Source organism: Rhipicephalus sanguineus, chromosome 1 (genome assembly GCF_013339695.2).
Source record: "Rhipicephalus sanguineus isolate Rsan-2018 chromosome 1, BIME_Rsan_1.4, whole genome shotgun sequence".
Lineage (NCBI taxonomy): Eukaryota > Metazoa > Arthropoda > Arachnida > Ixodida > Ixodidae > Rhipicephalus > Rhipicephalus sanguineus.
In genome coordinates this window covers 54,240,010-54,261,845 of record NC_051176.1, presented here as the reverse complement: position 1 = coordinate 54,261,845, position 21,836 = coordinate 54,240,010, and the positions used below count along the sequence as shown (strand labels likewise).

The following is a 21,836-nucleotide window of genomic DNA, read 5'->3' as shown; positions in this document are numbered from 1 at the left end:
CAAAAGGCGCTTAATTCCACTTCCATTCCATTCCTCCAAGCGTTGTCCCCATTCCATTCCGGGGTCGCGAAAATGTGGAATGATTCTGGAGTCATTCCAATTCTGGAGTGGCAACTCTGCAACACTGGTGGGAAGCAATAAACCTTTGCACTACTAGCATTCTGTGATGACTGGTTGTTATTTTACTCTTCTGCCACGCTATATTACATATGTTAACACGATTCCTTGCCCGACCCGACGCCTGTATAGAGTAATTTTGCGAAGGAGTTACAAGCACCAGCGTGGCGCCGTGGTGGAAGACCCGAATGCCACGCAGAAGGCGCAGATTAAAATCTCATACGATCCCAGAAATTTGTTTCTCACTTAATTTTTTCATACTTCACGCGATAGCGGTCACGGACACCGGCAGCGGCGGACAACTACGGCGGCAAAATCAGCTGTTGTGATCTCATAACAGCTTTCGCTGTAACAAACTTCAGCGCTGACAATGCCCTCTCCACGCTGGCCTGACAGGCGCGCGAAAGTCCACTTGCGTTAATATAAACATCTTTGGTTGCCACTGTTTTCGTTTTTCGCACAATTTCAACATATCTTTACTTTGGAATTCCTGCCTGAGGTACGCGCTAATACTGTACCCTGAGATATGCTCACATTGCATGAGCCCAGATGTTCCGGATTGCGAAGTTTTCTCGTGAACCGAAAAATTATTGAAAAAATTCCGGTTTAACTCCGGAACGAAATAATAGGTAAAGTTTCGATTACGTTTTCGTTCCGGTCAAAAATATCCTCTTTTTCGTTTTTCATTTTTGGTTTTTGTTCCGTTCCGACACACTGGTTTAGACGTGCCTGAACAGTAATAGTGACAATAGCATTCTCACTCGTAAACATGGGCCTCATATGAAGCACCAGACGTGTGTTTACGAGCACTCATGCAGCCCTATATGAGCAGGCTGTAGTGCATTTTAACAAAGAGAAATGATCCCAGATGACGACGGACACAAAGATGAGGCAGACAAGGACAGGCGCTATGCCCTTGTCTGCTTCGCCTTTGCGTCCGTCTTCATCTGCGCCAACTTCACCTTGCTAAAATGCAGGACCAACTAGCCCAACAGTGTGTCCTACCGAGGCTGCGCTACACATTGTCAACGTTACTTCTTGACTAACATATGCCACATTAGCCGCACGTCAAGCAAAAAACGTCAGAATTGGCAAGAAAAAATTAAATGGTATGGAATTGCAGAAAAGACGAAAAAAACCATGCGAATTAAGTGGAGCAAGAGCTTCGCTTCTAGGAATGCAACTAGCTGGATGTGTTTCAACTTTGGAGAGCAGTAAAAATTGCCTTGTGGCAACATCCAAACTGCATTGCTCTACCTAGACTGCAATTTATCAGAAAAATGCAAGGTGGCAAGGAGAGTTCAAGGGTAGAAACGTGGGTGAGTTGGTACTACATGACGGTGTTTAGCACTTTCTTTTCTTTTGTGCCTTTTTTTCCCCAAAAAACAGCCATTTGCATGCTGTGCTAAACACTGTCATCAGAGTTCGAGTATTTTTCACAAGGCAATATGGTAGAAATAAGGAGAAAAACGACCAATGGCCTCTTCATCATTACAAAACAAGCAAAGGCTAGCCAGTAAACTAGAGCAACAATTTACAAAGGCCATATCCAGCCAAGTAGTCATGTATCCTCTGGACTGCCACAACATGCCACAACCTCCCGAAGCTAAGATCCTATACTTGCAATACCGTTGTTCAGCACTAATACAAATTTGATGGCAAAGCTATATTTATCATGATACCAAAAAGGTATTGCCAACTTTCAAGAATTTGCATTTGTTTTGCTGCTGCTTCTTTATAAAGTTTTTATATGTTAAGCCGTTTTCAGCTATCTTAAATTAGTCCTTACATATTTTCATTGTTTTGCAAAATTCCTCTTGTAGTCCTGTCTGGTTCTTGGCCAATTCACTGGTAGGATGCTTATTTTTTAGAGAACCAAGCTATGCTAAACCTTGTTGGACTCCATGGTTGATATGGACTTGCACATCGGTTCTTGGAAGAACTGGAGATAAATGGCACAACGAATACGTTACCAGTCATGGAGGTATTCAAGAGCAGCAACAACATTGGTGTCTAGCATTCCTGTACCTCAAGAGCTCCCTGTTTTACACAGCTTGCATTCAAAAGCTAAAAAATGTGCAAAAATTATTTCGTGGCGATTATATGGCTCTGTAAAATGCCAATTCCCAGCGGAAAATGAAAGTAAACACTTTGACAAAATGTTTGACAATTTACAGCATAAATGGCAATGTTGCGCATCTGGATGGCATGAAATACACAAATGTCCCACTCTATGAAGCCCTTCTGGGAACCAGTAGTAGCCAAGAAGTGCTTGACCAATTTGAGCATGCCAATGCCATGCGATATTGAAGCACTGAAAATGGTACTGCAGAATGTCCCCTGTACCAATGTACGTGAACACTGCACCCACCCAGTCATACTCTGCCCACAGGCATACACACCAGGGTGTACGAGTGCTCTTTTTATAGCGCTCCAGCGCCCACTCAAGTTCAATGCCAGACATGCCTAAAGAATAGTGTATCCCACATGCACAAAAAAATTTTTCCTCCACTCGATAGGCCATGTCATAGCGCTGCTGTTGGCATGCAACCTTTTATCATTGGGTGCCTATAGCAACAATGGGCTAACTATTGATCTGAAACTTCTGCACGAGACAACTGCACGGTGCCAGCACATTGTTACTATAGCATCAAAACCAGCTTCCAGTGCATCATTGCACTGCATGCAATTTCAATCACTTTTGTCCAATGCTGATATTCACAGCACAAACGTCACGTGCTCTTAATGAAATACAACCGGTTGACATGAGTGGCGGTGCAGTAATGCATCGTTTAGCAATGAAATGCTCAAAAACATGATTAGTATACAACCTTTGTAAGTAGTAAGCTCGTCCAGGAGAGAAATACTATACGGCATTTTCAGTGTGCATGGAGGGGATAGGGCAATGTCGTTGCCAACCCTTCCGTTGATTGGACAGTGCGATGTATTGTCCCACCTTTTATAGCAGGATCACTGCTCCCCTCCTACCCGTGAAATGCAACACCCACATTTGAACTTTTCTGTATGGTTATGTTTCTCAACCTTATTCAACACTTTTTCTTTAATTTTATTTCAATCGACAAGACTGATTGCTCACTTCCTCTTCTACTTGGACACACTACTTTTGCCTGCCTTGAAGTCACCAAGGCCACAAATGGAAACTTCCGGTCAAGAAGTTTTTCTTCTTGCAGTACAATAAAGGCCAAGCCTACACTGCCTCTCAAAGGGGCGGGTCAGTTTTTTTTTGTTTGTTTGTACGGGGAAGTCAGCAAGCATGGAATGACGATTATGGTTAATTTTACAGAAACATGCATACCGCCACAGCAGCCCTTGCAATAACACTCTTAATTCATTTCACGCATTTTTCATGATGTGAAAGCCCACATCATGTCACTACATGTAAACAAACAATGGGAGAAGATGCAATACATGCAAATGAAAACGTCAGTGCTGAAGTGCAGAAAAAGAAAGCATTAAGCAACTGAGCCCCACAGCTTTGAAGTTGATGACTGGTTCTAAATGTGTTATCATCATCATCAGCCTGACCATGCCTAGTCCAGGGCAAAGGCCCCTCCCATGTTCCGCCAATCATCCCAGTCCTGTGCTTGATGCTGCCACGTTATACCCGCAAACTTCTTAATCTCATCTGCCCACCTGTCTCCCCCTCGCGCGTTTGCCTTCTCTTGGAATCCAGTCTGTCGCTCTTCATTGATCAGTGGGTGTCCTGCCCTTGTCCATTTCTTCTTGATTTCGACTATGATTCCCTAAACACCTGTTTGTTCCCTGACCCACTCTACTCTCTTCTTGTCTCTTAAGGTTGCACCTATCATTTTCCTCTCCATTGCTGGCTGCATCTTCCTCAATTTAAGTTGAACCATCTTCATAGGCCACCAGGTTTCTGCTCTGTAGACAAGTACCGGTAAGATAGAGCTGTTATACACCTTCCTTTTGAGGGATAATGGTAAACTACCATTCACGATTTGCAAATGCTTGCCGAATGTGCTCCAACCCATCCTTATTCTTCTAGTTACTTCAGTCTCATGGCTTGGCTCCACGGTTACTACCTGTCCTAAGTAGACTTATTCCTTTACAACTTCCAGTGCCTCGCTATCTATCACAAAGCGTTGCTCTCTTCAGAGACTGTTTTTTCTGCATATTAATTTTCAGACCTACCTTCTACTTTCCTTATCCAATCCAGTAATCATGAGTTGCAATTCGTCCCCCGAGTTACTCATCAATGCAATGTTATCAGCGAATCGCAGGTTATTAAGGTACTCTCCATCAACTCGCATCCCAAACTCTTCCCAATCTACGACCCTGAAAACCTCCCGTAATCACGCAGTGAATAGCATTGGGGAGATCACGTCTCCCTGCCTTACACCCTTCTTTATTGGGAGTCTGTCGCTTTCTTTAACGAGGACTATGGTGGCTGTGTATCCACTGTAGGTTTCTTCCAGTAGGTTCGAGTATGCTTCGTTGATGCCCCGAGTAGCGGCGCGTGAGCACACGTCTATATTTCATATTTGGAGTGTTTTGCACTCTTTTGTTCTTCCAGGAAAGAACAACCAGGCATACTTCAGCACCAATTAAATGCACGATTATGGGGTTACTTGACATGGCCTACGACTAAAGTTAATATTTCACCAATTCGAGCAAGAATAATTAGTTGGTTGGCTAATTAAAGTAATTAATACTTCGTAATAAAAAAATACAGGTTGCATGTACACGACTACCACTAATATACAGCAGGTACAACTTTCCTAGAGCGCATGGTTTATTTTTTAAATCTTGGTCCGAGTTAGCTGGGACACTCGTTATACATTCGCAACAATATAATGCACGTCCATGACTAGCGCCTGTACTCCTGCACAACACAAAGGCATAACTTTCGCACGTAACTTGTGCCGTAATTGCATTGTTCATACGTGGGTTTTCAGTCTGCCACCCAGAGTAACCTAGAAATCGATCCATACAACTATCAGAAACAAACCTCAAGGTTTGTTTCTGATAATTGAAACAAGCCTCAGAAACAAACCTCTGGTGCATGCAGCCTTTGCGTGCTGCATGAGGGCTGGGGGGCGGCCGCCTCCCCTAGTCACCTAAGAGGGAGGGGCGCAAAGTCTGCCTCATACATTGAGTTAATAGGGAGGGGGGCGCTACGATGAACCTTCGCCCCCCCCCCCCCCTGAAGGGGAATCCTGCGCACGCCTATGCCGATTGCAGAAGCCAAGAGCCATGCGACCGCTGCGTTTTGGACATCATAGACAAATTTCACCATTCCTAAAATTCCCTGCAACATCGCAGATTCCCTTCTTTCTTTTCGTCCAAATTGACAGCTGAAAATTCCCAAAAAAGGGAAAATTCTTTGCATGGAACATCACTGGACTTCCGCCGCCATTTTGTGATGGCCACGTGGCTAATGCCACGAACGTGGTTTCGATTTCGTACTCGATCGACTGGTTTTGCGAAACGTGCTTTCCGAATAATGTATTAACGCCGCGAAATCGGCATGCGATGTAAAAGTCATTAGTATCACCCGAAAAGCAGCGAAATATCAAGTTAAACAGGCTCGTGGCAATAGTGCACGTTATGTCACTAGCATCACCACGCGACAGCTAGCAGCAGCGAACAGCGCGCTGCCGCCAGGTCTATCTATGAGTTACTGTGCACAAGGGATTTTCTTTTTGGCCATGTTTTGCATTACATTTTAACGTGAAAGCGTTACTTGGCCAGGTTTGCGAAAGCGCGCGCACTCGTCTGGAGTCCACAAAAGTTGCGTGCGAAAAACACGCGACCTTTCCTGCCTGAACTGACGCCGGCACCAACAACTGCCGCAGAAACCAATCGCAGCTGCGGAGGAGGAGAAATCCGCGCAGCAGATGAATTCCCGACTCGAAGGGAGTGTGCCCGTGTCCGCTGGGCCTCCGCAGAAGTTGGAGGAGGAGAGCTTGAGGAAATAGTCTTTCTTGTGTAAAGTGTTGCCGACACAACTTTGGCTGAACCAAATTATGTAAACAAACACAACTCAGCCTCTGGATTACCTCATTATAAGAAAACTAGGCAGCACCACTTAGAATCCCCCCCCCCCCCCAGCACTTCACCAAGCTGGCCAAAAGAAATGCTTTCATGTTCCTGTCTCGTAAATATATGCTTAGAGATCCTCTGAAGCTTTTTTCTGCAATTTAACTTCGAAGTATTAGAAATATATTCAATTCGATTTACACTCAAACTTGAACATTCCAATTCACTTCGCACCCAAAATTTTGCAATTCGCACAGTTCTAGAAAAGGAATTTATTGATCTTATCGGTACCCATTTTAAAATTCTCCAAAATAGTTTCTTTGGGGTGTCGATACACCGCTTCCAACGAGATTTTCGTGCTGCGAAGGTTCCCTGAAAATCAACTGCTATGACCTTTTTCAGAGACTCCGTGACAGTCCGTTGGATGGTGGGAATACTGCTGAAACTGTGACCTTTCAGGTTTCTCTTGAGCTTTGGAAACGAAGTCTGCTGGGTTCACATCACGGCTGATGCAGCCCTGATACAGCCTTGACGTGAGCCCCAGTAGACTTCTTCCTGTCCCCAAGGCTCAAGACAAGCCTGAAAGGTCACCGTTTCAGCAGTGTTCCCGCCATCCAACGGACTGTCACGGAGTCTCTGAAAAAGGTCATAGCAGTTGATTTTCAGGGAGCCTTTGCAGTGCTTTGAGAAATTCTAATACATACATACCGATTGGATCTCGTTTTCGACAAACCCTGTATATACACATAGAAATTGTAAATATATTGGGGGAGGGGGGTTGACCCCCGTCCCCCAAACTAGCCCCCTGTCTATGCCACTCTGTGGAGTGCAATCAGAGGAAGGCAATGGACAAGCTCTTCCTCTGGTTCTCCGTTCTGGTTGGCTGATGCTAACCGTAGGCCTTGCTGCTGTACTGTGCGTAGGATGCAAGACAGTACAGCTGAAACTCGCATCTTTGTATCATGCCAGTTGCTTGAACCGACAAAGACTCAAATGTACACAAAAACACAAGGTCAATTTTTTTAATTCCTCCTTTTATTAGCAATGTCACCTGCAATGTGTGCCAACCAGTGTTCAGCTATGTAGGTGGAAGATATAATTACATTTTAGAAGAAAAAAAAAAAAGAAACAAAAAAGGTCCAAGCCTCTTAAAAATTGAAGTACAGCATTTTTCTTTCACTGCTGGTGATCATCTTTTCAGGGAGGAAAATAAAAACTTGTAAACAGCCTACGTACAATGCAACAATATTAGGGTCACAGGAGTGCTGCGCAAGTTACACATGCAGCTGCACTTGTCTGCTGCTCCCAGGCCTGCAAATAATCAACCACAGCAGCAGCAACAGAAGCAGCTGTGCACACACGTACAGCATGACAAAATGAGCGCACACCGTTTCTCCACCGTTCAGTTGGCGGTACTTGGTTGTGTTGAGAGCACGAACTATACAAAACCAGTGCTGGGATAGCCAGCAGTGGCTACAAAATCTCGTACGGTGGCCCTGCTTAGGCATCTGGCCAATCTGTAGCACGCCATTTCTTAATCCGCAACACAGAGTGGCTCCTTAATACTTGGAAGGGGAGGGACAAAAAGAAAGAGGCATACGACTATCACATCCTGAATAACCGCCCAACATAGAGTGGCCAAGAACAGGACTCTGCACCCAACAACGCACAAGAAAGTGAGAAGCCTTTTTTTTTCTTTCTTGCCCCCATTTTGTTTTAAATGTACAATTAAATGAATCACTCACACATACACGCAACACGCAAAAGCAGCATACAAGCGCCATAGGGAAAAATAGTTTGACCACAGTTGGTCAATACACATCATTTGTCGGGGAAAGAGAAAGTAAAGCCCAGTAGAGAAATCTCGAAAGTAAACAGCCAACATCACCCACCTCTAGTCTCTCTCTCTCCACCCCTTAACATCCATAAAAAGCGTTTTGCTCAGCATTTTTGCGCAGCGCTGGAAAGGCAGATTGCACCGCAAACAAGAAAACACTCCGTGTCATCCTTGCATGAAAACATACTCATCCAAGCACCTGCCACTGTAGGAGCTTTGTGGTTTTTTTTTTCTGAATTCTACAACCATAACACCAGCTACTATGATGGGCCTTACAAAAAAGCTGCTGATGGCCCTAAGGTTGTTGATGTCATTAGCTACATTCAAAAGGAGTTGCGCAGTGGCAGGAATTACATATGAGCTTCAAATCACACTAGGAAAAGAAAAAAAAGAAAGAAGAGACTGTAGCTGCTACCGAACATGCAGTGTCAGCAGCTCTTAAGCAAAGAAATATAGCTTGTGCCGAGCCTCCCAATAAAAAGTGAGGAATGTTTTAACAGAGGCAATGCACAAGGACCAGAAGCACAGGTGAGATACGACACTGCACTGCAATGTCTGCATTCTTCCTTGCCAGAATTGATGTATAACAACAAATTCAATCACAGGAAAAAAAAGAATCAAGGAATTTACACAGAAAGAATGTGAGAAAAAAAAACAGGAAATTCTGACCAGGTTACACAAGCAAGCGGCAGCCTTCTAAGCAACAGACACCGTTTCTGCCTTGCATCCCCGCCTCAGCAAAGTCCATGTGAAGCCACCTGAATGGTGGGAATGCTGAAAAAGTGGGCATCCTAAAGTCTAACTAGACCTGGTAGTGAAGAAAGAAAACGGGAAAAAAAAAAAGGGACCAAAGTGCAGGCTGAACATGTTAGACAGGAGAGTTTCAGCAGTTGCTTTCTTCAAATCTTAACATGCATTCCAGTGTTGCAGACTTTAAAAAAATCACCAGCCAGGTTATGCTCTACTGCTCAGAGATGGTGCCTGTTGAACAGAGGTTATGTGGCAGCAGGGTGGCATGTGCATGGGGAAGAGAAGCCACATTTATTTCTCCACCCCTAGTACACTGTGAGACACACACACATACACAGAGAAGAAAAAAAATGAACAAAAAGAACACCGAGGTATAAAAAAAAAGATAGGCGAGAGCTGTGTGAGAGACTGAGGGCAAGAACAGAGTTAAGCAGCGGCAGCAGCAGTACCGGGGCCTGTTACGACGGCAGGGAGAGTTAAGGGAGAGACTAAAGAAAATAAAGGGGGCCGGTAGACTGCCATCCTTCCCCCCTCTCGTCTGGTCGCCGCCACTGTCCTCGCTACACGAGGAGAGACCCGTGTGTGTTGTGTGTATATGTCCGATTCTTCCTCCAGCCCTGCCCTGCTCCCCCCAACCCTTCTTCTAGGCTCCTCCCTCATTTCCCCCTTGGTAGTAGTAGTAGTCCCGTTCAAAGCAGCCTCCGTCCAGCTCCACTCCTCTGCTTCCCTTGTCCTCCCGTGGTCGAAAGGCAGTCCTGGACTGCGTAGAAGTCGCCGCACACTGCAAGTCGGGAAGAAAGCGAGCAGACCTATAGGTTGAAGTTTCCTCACATAAAACGGTGATCACGCTGACAGACTGGCCTACGGACCTTTCCAAACGGAGCTCACTAGGCATCCCCATCATGCCCTCTGGACTCTTCAATATGCACAAGGCTTACTGCAAAGCACTGCAGTCTGCTGTGCAACAGTCAAGAGTGGGATTTTTCCCTCAGCCTTATGGAAAGGCCCATAGGAGAAACTGAGAAAGCTGTTAAAAAAAATCTCGCAGGGTCCCTTATGCATTCACTTAAGACTTGAAGGCGAAAGCCGTCTTCTTTTTCTTCTCAGCTGATGTATTGATCCTCCCTTGCCCACCTCCGAAAGCTTTCTACACCCAAAATCGTCTTGCACTGCCTCTGTGATCGGGCCACCTTTGACCGACAACGGTGTCCTGTGAGGACGTCATCATTTGACGTCATCGTATGTGATGTCATGATGACGACATATGGTGACGTCATCACGTGATGACTCTTTGCATCACTTGTGTTGATGCCAACGGTCAATCTTCGATTCTGATGAGGCATCTATACTCCACTTCACAAGCTGTTGTCAGCACTGCCAAAGGTACAGCTCTCTCGTCCAATCAGGTATTGAGGAGCACAGCAAATAGTACCTCTAATATTTTAGCTATCTAGGCTATGTCTCAAATTAAAAACATGGAAATTTAAAACATATTGAGGACGGATATAACTGAGCTATGGAGAGCGATTCATTCCGTTGTAAAAATACACAAGACCGGCACATACACGCCTCTACAGAGTGTTGAGAGGTGGTGATTCACTGTCTTTCGTCAACATGGTGTTGCCCGAGTTTGGTGTGTCGACATGTCTCGCCTGTGCGTCGTCCATGTAATGAGCGTGGTTTCCCCAATCCAGCGAAGCAGTCACCTTTTTGTTAAATGCGAAGCATTTTTTAGCAAACCTCCGGCACTTTGGCCGTTTTTTTTTTCTATCTGTCTGTCTGTCTGTCTATCTAGATAGATAGATAGATAGATAGATAGATAGATAGATAGATAGATAGATAGATAGATAGATAGATAGAGATAGATATTCGCATACCAGAGTTAATGTTATGCAGATATGTGCCACAGGTGATTTAGTCTCAATGAACACATCAACGGCAAACATACACATCGAAACGCAAGGCAAGTGAGGGAGTTGAAGACTGGACACCCTGGAAGACGCTCGACTGCCATTCCAGGGTGTCTACCGAGTTGACGTTTCTAAATTCCCCTGAGTTTTCCAGGTTTTCCCTGAGTGTTTTTGCTAAAATTCTCTGAGTGAAACACAACTTTGTTTTATGTCAAGATGGGTAGACACCGTGTTGCCCGATGATGTCACTCTCTAGTACGCACGTTTAAAAATAAAAATGACTTCATCCCATTTGAATGGTACAAAGAACAGTTAAACCTCAATATAGCGAAGTTGGTAAAAACGGCAATTTACTTCGTTGTAGCAAAACTTCGTTTAACTGAAATTCGACCTTTCATGCAAGGCATAGTTACCGAAGGATTAATATTATACTGAAAACGCCACAAGAATGCTCGGCAACATGGAAAAGCTTTTTTTTTTTGCATGAAAAAAAAAAAAAACAGTTTTGTTGAGCCTGAGGTGCAGCAATCACAATAATATGCCTTGCCTGAGTGTCACGTGTAAAGATGAAACAAATGCAGGTTTAATGCACTGTGGAATTGCGCTTATTCTGCTGCTGCAGCTTGTCAAATCCTCGCGTGTTGCCCAGAGCAGTGTGACGCTTTTGCTATCATGTTGCCCAGCCGAACCATTTGCTCTCCACAAACGCGCAACATCGAAAATCATTGTACGTTAGAAAAAAAGTCACAGTTTCACCGCAAGAGCGAAATAGTGAATCTCATAGCAACAAATAGAAATTTTATACAAATATAGGCTAGCAGCTCACTCCTTCAGGAGCCGCTGAAGTAAGAGAAGTGACCTATCTATGGCGCAGGGGCGTATCCAGGTGCCTACTTTGAGGCGGGGGGAGTACAAAGGCTGAAGCCACCGCCTCAGCAGTGCATTTTCGTGGGTCACGTATATTTACAACAGCCCAGATGGGATTATGGCAGCACCTAAAAAGCCTTCGTTGGAAATGTGCATAGGGAAGCAGGAAAGGGTATATGGATGAGGAGAGAGGTAGGGAGCAGGGACAAGATTTCTTTTTTAACTTTTTCTGGGCAGTGGTAGGCAAAGCAGCCTGACAAAGGGGGCAAACTCAACAGGCAACCTGTCAAACGCGGTGGACGACAGGCATTGAAGGGAGAGGAAGCCATCGCCGCTACCCCCCCCCCCCCTTCTGGATCCGCCACTGCTGTGGCTTCAACGGAAGTTTTGTAATTAGAGCACAACACCTACAAAGGTATGAGCCGTCTGCTGATCCCCTCTAAAGGGGATCAGCGACCACACCCGCTGGTACAAAGTACGCCCTTCCTGTCGGACTCACACAGCCCCCTCCTATCTCCATCGCGCGAAGGAGACAGTCGGCTCGTTTCATCTCTGCTCAAGCCCCTTTCGTCGGCAGCGTTTGCGCACTTTCATTCGCACAAAGTATACGATGCGCGGGGTGACGTAATCGTGATTTGGACTTGATAAGGAAGATCGAAGGCAAAAAATTCACCTGAAGTGTAATATAATTACTATCGCAGAAAAAAGCAACACAGTCAACGTCCGATTTTTCGGACTCCCTTGGGACCGCGAAATCGTCCGAAAAATCAGGCAGTCCGAAAAAACGAATTCTTGCTTTTTTATTGCGCTCAGGCGGTCAAATCACCACAGCGACGTCCGAAATAACTTTAGTGCCTCCCAGTACACTTATCAGGCATTTTGGTGCGCGCCCAGGATCTCGCAAATACATTCCGTACCTGCCGCGAACCCCGCTTAATTACATGCCAACCGCCACTTGCAAATTTGCGTCTCGTGATAAGCGCCGCTGATACCAGCAAAGCGCGGAGTAGATTACGGCTATCTCGCATAGAGCGTTTGGAAACGATGACGCAGAACACAAGGAAAGTGGCGGAAGAACGGACGACTCGTCCGGCTTTCGCTGATGCGTGTGCGCACAGAAAATGATGCGCACACACATCGCCAAATATCCGCCGATACGCAGCATTTGCTGCCGTGTGACGCCGATCGTTTCTAGTTGTGTGCAGCACATCGCCAACTAAGCTGACGCCGTCACTGTACTGTTGCTGTACCGTACGCACGCATTTGTCATGAAAGGGTACGTGATGCCTACTCCGTTCCTTACTGCACACAGGCGCGACAATGACGAGCTGGTTTCATTCGTGAAGGCAATGCGTCTGTGCAGCGCACTTAGCGGTCACGCTCAAAGAGGCAGCATGAATGGCAGCGCGGCGCATTTGCATGCAACTGCACTAGGCCACATCCACTACCGAGCATGTGGCCGAGCATGTGGACTGAAGATGCTTATCGTAAGGGTTGTCAGTGATTAAGCCGTACTGGCGCGTTTGCCACCTGCCGCCATCACACCTCCGTGCATTTTCACTGCTTATCCGTAAAAACATCGCCGCACGGCCCCGTGATAACGGCCCCTTTGATTTTCTGGTCTGCTTCACCCCATAACACTTCGGCATTGCGAGAAAGCTGACTTGCGGACTCTGCTACTGTCTCAAACAGGTCGACTCGTGAAAGCGCTGGTTCGAACCTACGAGATGATAGACGCGGCAGGGGGGGGGGGGGGAGGGGTCTTCAATTAATGCCTTTCGGACCTGAAATTTGGGCAGAAAGTCCGAAAAATCAGACGCCGAAGAGTTTCAGCGTCCGAAATTTCGGACGTTCTTATACATTGACGTCTATGGGGCTGGTGACGGTGCCACGAAAGCGTCCGAATTTTCGAGCATATCCGGAAAATCGGGCGTCCGAAAAATCGGCAGTTGACTGTATAGCTGCAGGCTAAGATCGCATGAAAGCACAGCAACAGCCTGAATAACGGCACATCCGATTATGGTGGCCATGTTTCTGTTTTCCGACATCACGCGCCGAACCGAGCAAGCGAGACCCGTTCCGGTGCCGCGAATTTCGGTTGCTGCTATGCCTTGGCTCTGAAAAGTTTTGTAATTCGTCTTTGTAGCAAAAAATCTACATATGCAGCGGTGTGGCGGGTAATTGTGAGCTGCAGCCCCCAAAAATATCGGTCGACTGCCTAAAACTTGTTTCAGCAGTGCCCTCACTGGAGAAAAAAAAAGCTTTCACTTGCTGTACATAGGCCTGTTAGTTACGCTCGCTCTCGCCTGGAAATTTATTCTATTCTTCACAGAGTCCTAAATAGCATCTTTAAAGCTCAGGATCCGAGCGAGTGAGCTCTCCGATAACCGCCAACAAGCGTCACCGTCTTTTTTTCTCGCCAATCGGGATGGCTTGCAAGATACCAGCCTTGTCAGCCACATCCGCTTCCTGAACGATCGCAATCGCTTGCAATATAACTCAAGCTTGTTACATTACTACAACTAATCATGCTTGCTACTTGACACGCGGCGATAACAAAAACACCATATCGGGCGCTAACGCAAGGCACGCGTGACCAATAATACAGAACTACACCGCGTAGTCACAGAACACCCTGACAACATTTCGTGATACGATGTGTTGTGGTTCATGGTTCCCGCATGCCACGCATTAGTCGATTCTCTCCCACTCCGCCACTCCGAAGGCGAGGAGAGCATCGAGGTGCGCCCCTTCGCCACAGCCGCCGTTCGATTTGAAAAATGTGTTCACAAAATCTCGAGCTAGCGTTACCGCGACTTTCTTTCCCTTTCAATAGAGTTACTCTGGATTTTCTCTGATGGGAGCACGATTTCCCCGAGTTTTCCTCGAGTTTTTCCAGAATATCCAAAATCCCTGAGAATTCCCGGTTTTCCCGGTCGGTAGACACCCTCTTCCACGTGGTCTGCCAGAATGACGCAGTGTTCTCTTCATTTCACAGGAGGCTGGGTGATGGCCTCATGCTGATCGAGGATGACGTCAGATGGATTGAGAGCTGCTTTGAGACATGCGAAGAAGCCGCTGCAAAGTGTTCTGACGGCATATGGCTATACTACAGCAATGCAGGTGTCAACCACTCTAACGCACATAGCCTCGACGCTGTGGACATGTTTTGTCATCCCGCATGCGATAACATAACTGGCTATAAGAGCCAGCAGGTACACAGGGATGCCCTGATCAAGGTGACATGGGTGGCCTTCCGGCCTCAATTTGCTTGAGCATCAGCAAGCCGTACATGATCACGGCCAACATCGACGTAAGGGACGGCAACGTTAATGGAAACATGGGCACATTGTGGTACATCGAGCGCGACGAACACAGAACACGGCAACCTCATGCAACTGTGGCTTAGCACATCGCTACCGCACACCCCTCAGTAGAATTGAAATGGGTGCCCGTGGTAATGTGAATTACCACAACCACGATATACGCCAGGAAAATATCTCATGTAGGAGGACACAGTTTCCCCTTGCGCAAGCAAACGCAATAACTATATATAAGTCACGAAAGGCCATATATGCCCAGGTAGTCTATGGATGCCATAAGCATCAACGAATGAAGTTGGTCTACGTAGCACTTTCCAGGGCTTCCAGCCTCAACAGCCTATACCTCCCCAACGCAAAAGGCGACTTCAGGCTCCAACATGTTGTTGGCTCTATTGACAGACAGTCTGTCGACGACATGACCCGGCTAGCAAACAGGCCTCTAGACATTGTCTTGGACCAGGCTACCACTTTCATTCTATGTCACAACCACAACAATCATTTCACGCTCGCTTCTCTCAACGGACAGTCTGTGCACGTACACGACCTTGAAAAAGACTCTCTGCTCACAGAAACTGGCGTGTTATCACTTTCTAAAACCTGGAGCGATGAGCCCACTGTGCCGTCCACAGCAAGCGGCTTCACTGCAGGTGTCGAGGTGTGGGCACATAAAAACACGGCGATGCTGTAGGCCACATCCCCCTTCGCCGGCCGCCAGACAACGCACACACAGAGAAGCAGTGGAATCGGCGAGGTCTGCGTTGCGGACATCAATTGCAATAACAGAGATGCTGCTCGCCGCCATATACCTGAGAACTCTCAAGAACCCCTTCCACACATGCACACGGGTTCATGAAATGTGTGTGCATTCTCTATCATAACGGGCAAGTATAAGCGCTACATATCAGCTTACCGCGTCAGGTGTTGTTAATACCCATGTCGCTGTTGGCATCGTTACGCAACTGTAAACAACTGGTTATATAACACATGTGCAACTGTTCAACACATGTGTGTGCGTATACCATTTGCACATATCTTTAGCGTCATTTCGTAATGTCTCGCTCAATGTAAAAAATTATGCCACAGTCTCCTTCCCGCCGCATACTTCGCGTCACATCAATTCCCACGGTGTGTGGGATCTGCCAAATTCTTTTTGAAGCGCTTCGCGTCGAGTGCAGGTACAATGTAAGTATGAATTCGCTCATCACGAGGACGGCAAAACTTACCCAGGCGAACAAACGCTCGACGGGTGGATGGAGTAGGTGGGCAGAGTGCTGTCACTGAAGAAATGTTCTTATGGAAAAGGTCACAAGTGGGCGAAGCGGTACGATTTCAACATAAGCATGCTGCAAAAAGCGGTGCACAGCATTTTTTTAAGAGAAGGGAAATTCCAACTATCGCCAAGGTAAGGCAGCGTTTCGATGTGTACGAGACGCTAATGACGTGTCCACAGTGATGGTGCAGAAGGTGCTGAAGAACCTTGGCTTCCAGTTCAGATAACGCTCTCAAAATTCACTTCTCATCAAAGCAACGCACATCTTGCAGTGTTGCTGCCGGCACCAGCGCCAATAACGAAGCTGCGACACCGAGGTAGGCCAATTTTTTCACCGATGAAACATGGGTTAACGCCGGCCAACCATGTAGCTCAGTGTAGACTGACGGCACTATGCAATCTGCGCACGAAGCATGTCGATCCGGACAGCCGACAGAACGATGTCAAGGGCTTCGTGGCGAGTGCAAACATGTTTAATCTCCGCGGAGCGTCTGGTTTGGCAAGACATTATGCAAGTGACTGCCGAGAAGTGTGGACGAGTGAAGCGGAGAGCATGTTCTCAAACAGGAAGATGTAAGGAGAGAACTGGACCACATCATCGATGATGTCGTTTACCATGGTCCAGCTGTTGTAGTCAACCTGGAGGACAATTGAGCAGCGCAGATTTGAGTTGTGATGAAGATGATGAGAGCCCCTGTAACGGGACTAACGGCGCTTTAGATGTGCGCGTACAAGTCGGAATCATTCAGTACTGTCACCGTGAAGAGTAGCGAACATGAGAACTAGAAAATCCCGATTATTATGTTGGAAAATTTTCTATTTTTCGGACTCTGGCTGGCTGATCGAGTGCAATGACGAATGCCATGACAAGCTGTCCAAGATGTTTACAACATTTTTGCTAGGTTGCCAGCACAGAAAGGTTGACTGGCTATGGCTGGATATCATGCCAGTGTAAAAATCCACGCAGAAATTACAATTGCCGATCTCGAAGGCTATGTTTGTCTGCTACATGTAATGGTTTTTTTTTGCTTTTTGGATTTAGTCAGCCACGTATCCATTGAATGGCTACCACTGCCAAACCACAGGCCAAGCCAAGCTTGAAGTCAGCTCGGTGCGGTGTTCGAGGTCTGAAGTGAATGACAGCGTGTACGGCACGGACAAAGAATGACACCACGAGCGTTGCAACACCAACTAGCCCAACATCGTTCCCTGTTGGCATTTCAGTGTTTGCGTCGTCAGATGTTTCTGAGGCTAGGCCTGATCTGTGTCTCGTGCTTTGTCTCGCTCTCTTGTTTATGCTTGGCGTGCGAGGCTTAACGCCACCCATTCCATCAGCACCGTCGGGAATGATGAAGAAACGTGGCAACTACAAGACACTGACGACGGCTAAAAAAAGCAGCGATTATTCGACAGGTGTAAGACGGTCGTCCTCAATCCGAAGTTGCTGTGGAGTTTTTGCCCAGTTGGACGATTATGAGATTGTCCTTCAGATCCTCGAACCAGTGCAAGTGGACAGTGACACCGATGACGATGCGCTGCCCACACCCCAGCAATCAAATGCGGATTTAGCATGGGCTGTAATAGTGCTATTGTCGATCTACAGTGATGGCAAAACACTGGCTCAAATACAGGCCGCTTTGGTCGCGCGCAAGCGTCGTGCGTGTGCAAACACACATTGACAAGTTTTCCCGGCCACTGGGCCAATAAAGGGGCTTTTTTTTCTGGTGAATCCCTTTTTTTCAGACTCGATTATTCAGACTTTTTGGCGGTTCCCGCTGGGTCCGAATAAATGGCCGGCAACTGTAGTTGCATCACAATGCCTCACACCCACCCGCTAAACACAACGAAGTTTGGCGCCTCTTTTACACGATTAAAACAAGATTTTTTTCTGCAAGCTGTCACCATCACAGGTGAGTGCTGCCTTCACAAGGAACAGTTTGCTTGCACAAATCAAGGCTGAAGTTCAGCGGAAGATGGAAACTTCAAGAGTTGAAGAATTGTTAAACACGGGGTGTCGTTGGAGCCAAGGTTTCGACAAGTGGTCTCCAAGGCAGCAAGTGTTGCTGCCTTGAAGAAGGCCATTTGTCGAAATGTTGGCTCCAGCGACACCAAGTGTTCAAGGATTACTCATCGCTTACTTGTACAAGAGGCATTACCTAGCTGGTCACGGACTTGTGTGCACTTACCCGGAAGGAGGGGAGGGGAGATGCAGGGGTTCCTAACAGCCGCAGGCCTCCTTGTCTGTGGTAGCCTCGCTCGTAAGGCTTGTCGTGGTTCGTGTCTGGGGCTTGTGCTGCACACCAGACTCGGCTGCATTCAGGTCCAGGCTGGCAATGATAACGATGAGGCGAGTGAGTCATTTCAGGTAGAACATAATGCCTACCTCTACACGATGCTCACATGAACATGAGCCAAACATTATGGTACAGCATGGGGCAGAGAATTTACAATCTCGTGTCATAAATGGCCCAAAAGTCACTTGCTCTCTCCTTCGAAACGACGTCACCAGGTGTGCAGTAAACAGGACAAACTGGTATTGGCAGATATCGCAGATATCTTTCTATTTCGCAACATACGTTGTCAGTAGGCCTTGTGCGAGTATTCGAGCACTTCGAATATTCGAACGAATATTACAGTATTCGAATTCGCTTCGAAACGAATTTAAATTCTAGGAAATTTCGAAGTATTCGAAATGAACGAATAGACATATATAAACCGCATGTAACCCCCTGTAAAGGTGGTTTCACTGCAGTGGAGGTGTACTACACCGTGAATACACCTTTCCATGAATAATCTGCACTGTGGCGAAGCCCCACTTCAAGTTTAAATGAGCATACAGTAATACCTCGTTAATTCAATGTCCCTGGGACTGTGAAAAATCTAATTAGGTGGGGTTTTGAATTAACCAAACATACAAAAAGCGGGATGCAAGGAACTTTGAATTAGTGGAAGTAATCAGAAGTGGTTGTTTGCTGTTCCTGCTAGTTTGCGGTTACAAGGGTTACCGTATTTACTCGAATCTAACACGCACCTTTTTCTCGGTAAAACAAGTCCAAAATTCGCATGCGCGTTAGAATCGAGTACCGAAAAAAAAAAAGAAACTTATCATATTGCCATCGGCATTTCAAAATGGCCGCCTCCTACGTGCCTTGGCCATTTCTCGTGTGCTGAGGAGATTGTCACCCCGTTCTGCGTTCGCATCGACGGCATGGAAGTGCAGACTCCAAATACTCGACGAGTGCACCACGATGCCGCATTTAAAAGAATAGTTATTACATGTGCAGAGACTGATGGAAATCGGGCCGCATCGTGGTCGTTCGGAGTTCCCGAAACGTGTGTACGAGACTGGCGCAAACAGAAGCAGAAGATGTTTTACAGCAAAGCTTCACGAAAAGGTTTCAGTGGACCAAAGCAGGGCCGGTTTCTCGAAATCGAAGAGCGTTGACAGCAAGGAGTTGTCTGACAGCGACGACGACTGATCCATTACGCGACTCTTATCGCCGCCGTAGTGGTGACAGTTTTAGCGGCAAGGCCCGCTTTTTTTACTTTGTGTTTTACTTTTTTGAAACTTTAGTTCTTTAAAACCCAAATACTTGTTCTTTTGAATGTGCGAAGTTTGACTCCTACGGACTTTTTTTGTTCATTTCTCTCACGAAAAATGGGTGCGCGTTACAATCGATGTATTACTTTTTTTTTTTGGTCGCGGAAAACGGGTGCGCGTTACAATCGAGGGCGCGGTAGAATCGAGTAAATACGGTATGTCTTCCAGCAATACCCAGTCCAGATTTTGCCGCTAAAGCGGGGGAACGGCGGGCTTCGCTGCTGCCAGCGCAAGAAAAAAGAAAGAAAGAGGGAGAAAAACTGTCTCGTGGTCAACTGAAATGTGCGCCTGTGGAAAAGACGTGCTTCGATGCAACACAGTGGTGACACGCGGGCAGCATGTCACCTGCTCCTCACAGTGTTGGCACGTCAAATGACCCGTCGAACATTGTAGTGCCTTGACCAATGTGACCGGCTACAGTCATATGCACCACACTGAGGTTAAGTCAAGACATATTGACTATGCAGAAGGTTCAATTCTTCTAATGAGCAATGCATCTTGCTCTCTTTTGGCCACAAGTTGAAACAACTAGCATAAACAAGTTGCGTACACAAACGCAGCTACCGCTGCTAAAGCGGATATGTGGGCCAAACTGGCCGATAGCATAAACATTCGTTTGCAGGAGCATAAAAGAGCGGTAGCGTCAAAGGAAGGCACACACTTGGCGCGGCACTGCACTACATGCAGCTGCTCACTTTTTCGTTATTGTGACCATCTTATCTAGACATAGAGACAAAACCACTCGTGAATTAATCAAAGCTTTTCATATCAGGAGATGTGGTTATCAATGTGTTGGCCACCCATCCAGTACTCCAGGAACTCCTACTTGAGCAACACTCCTACTTGAGCACTCAGGCTTGAGCAAATCGCTGTGCTAGCACTTTTGGTGTGTCCCCTTATGGATTTTGAAGAGTGGGCGGTGCGATCAGGACGGCGCTGCGCAGAGAGAGTAGAAACTATCGCTTGCCATCACATGCTTCCTTCTAGGATTTCTTGTCGCGGCCATCATGCGGGGTCGCCTTCGCTGATCAGCTCCCTTTGTTAATGCAATGGCTGCCGTAAAACAGATGAACCTGGCTGTTCCCCGCAATATCAACACAGTCGAGAGTAGAGGAACATCTGATGTCGCTGCTGCATTCAGTATCCCAGAACCAACACTAGGGCCAAGGCAGACTAGAGGCTTCCGGCACCCAACGAGTACACACAGCAGCGTTTGACGATGCTGAGTCACTGTTTACATCGATACCGTATTTTCTAACCTACAACCTGCGCCTGCACATAGATAATCTGCATCCCAAACTACAAACCGCGGAAAAATAATAGCTAAAAAAGTCCTCACATATTGGCGTAAGCCTCCTTCCTTGCATTATCGTGAAGCAGTGCCGTGAAAACAACTTGCACACCGAAAATACGATAAATTTTTAAAAAGCTTCCTATAGAATTGTACATTATATAGAACTAATTCCCGTTTTTAGTGAGTTCGATATATGTGGGTTCGACTGCACCAGGAATACAGCTGTGCTGCGACATGCCATGTCGCATTTGAAGCTGCTGGAGAGCCCGTCACTGCCCAAACAGCACAGCCTTTAGAGCCATTGAGCTAACTGTACATACAGTACATTACGTCGATTGATATGAGTGGCATGGCATTTCCTGCTGGCTTCAGCACCAGTGACAGTTTTAACTTCACAATTTGTCCATTCTAACCCTGCCAAGGCTTTTCTTGACCTACTGCTTCCTGACAGCATCTAAACGTGAGGACTCAGGTTTCCAACAACTGCTCATATGCACGCTGACTGAGAGCACAAACAGTCTATGAGAAGTATGGCAAGTATTCTGATCTAATCAGGCAACATACCTAAACACCTCAACATGTCTCACAAGTGCTCCGTCAGCAAGAGTTCAGTGCCAAAGGAGCATTTAAGAGACAAGTGCCTAGGTAGCACACTAACCCAAGCATGTTTTCAGCACAAAGTGCAGTTTTTAATCAACATGATGAATTTCAATTTTTTCAGTACTGCTCATGTCAGTGAGAATGCACCCCTTGCAGGAACTACATTGTACGAATACAGCAATTAAACAGCGAAAACTGGTTGTTCCAATTGTTGAAGATGAGTGCAACAACATGCAATGTACTACA

General features: G+C 46.5%; 1 protein-coding gene across 3 annotated transcripts in view; it reads right to left on the bottom strand.

Annotated features, from left to right (window-relative positions):
* Positions 1-7,191: 7,191 nt before the first annotated feature.
* Positions 7,192-21,836, bottom strand: part of LOC119391505 (ras-related protein Rab-14) — a 47,906-nt gene continuing 33,261 nt past the window's right edge. For 2 of the 3 annotated variants that reach the window (XM_037659185.2, XM_037659190.2), the window contains exons 7-8: positions 18,282-18,422; positions 7,192-9,506 (exon numbers count right to left, since the gene is read on the bottom strand). In XM_037659185.2, coding sequence (XP_037515113.1) covers positions 18,314-18,422 — 109 coding nt within the window. In that variant the 3' untranslated portion in view covers positions 7,192-9,506; positions 18,282-18,313. Of the gene's footprint in view, positions 9,513-18,281; positions 18,423-21,836 lie in introns of all 3 variants that reach the window. The other variant, XM_049414380.1, reaches the window with a different exon arrangement.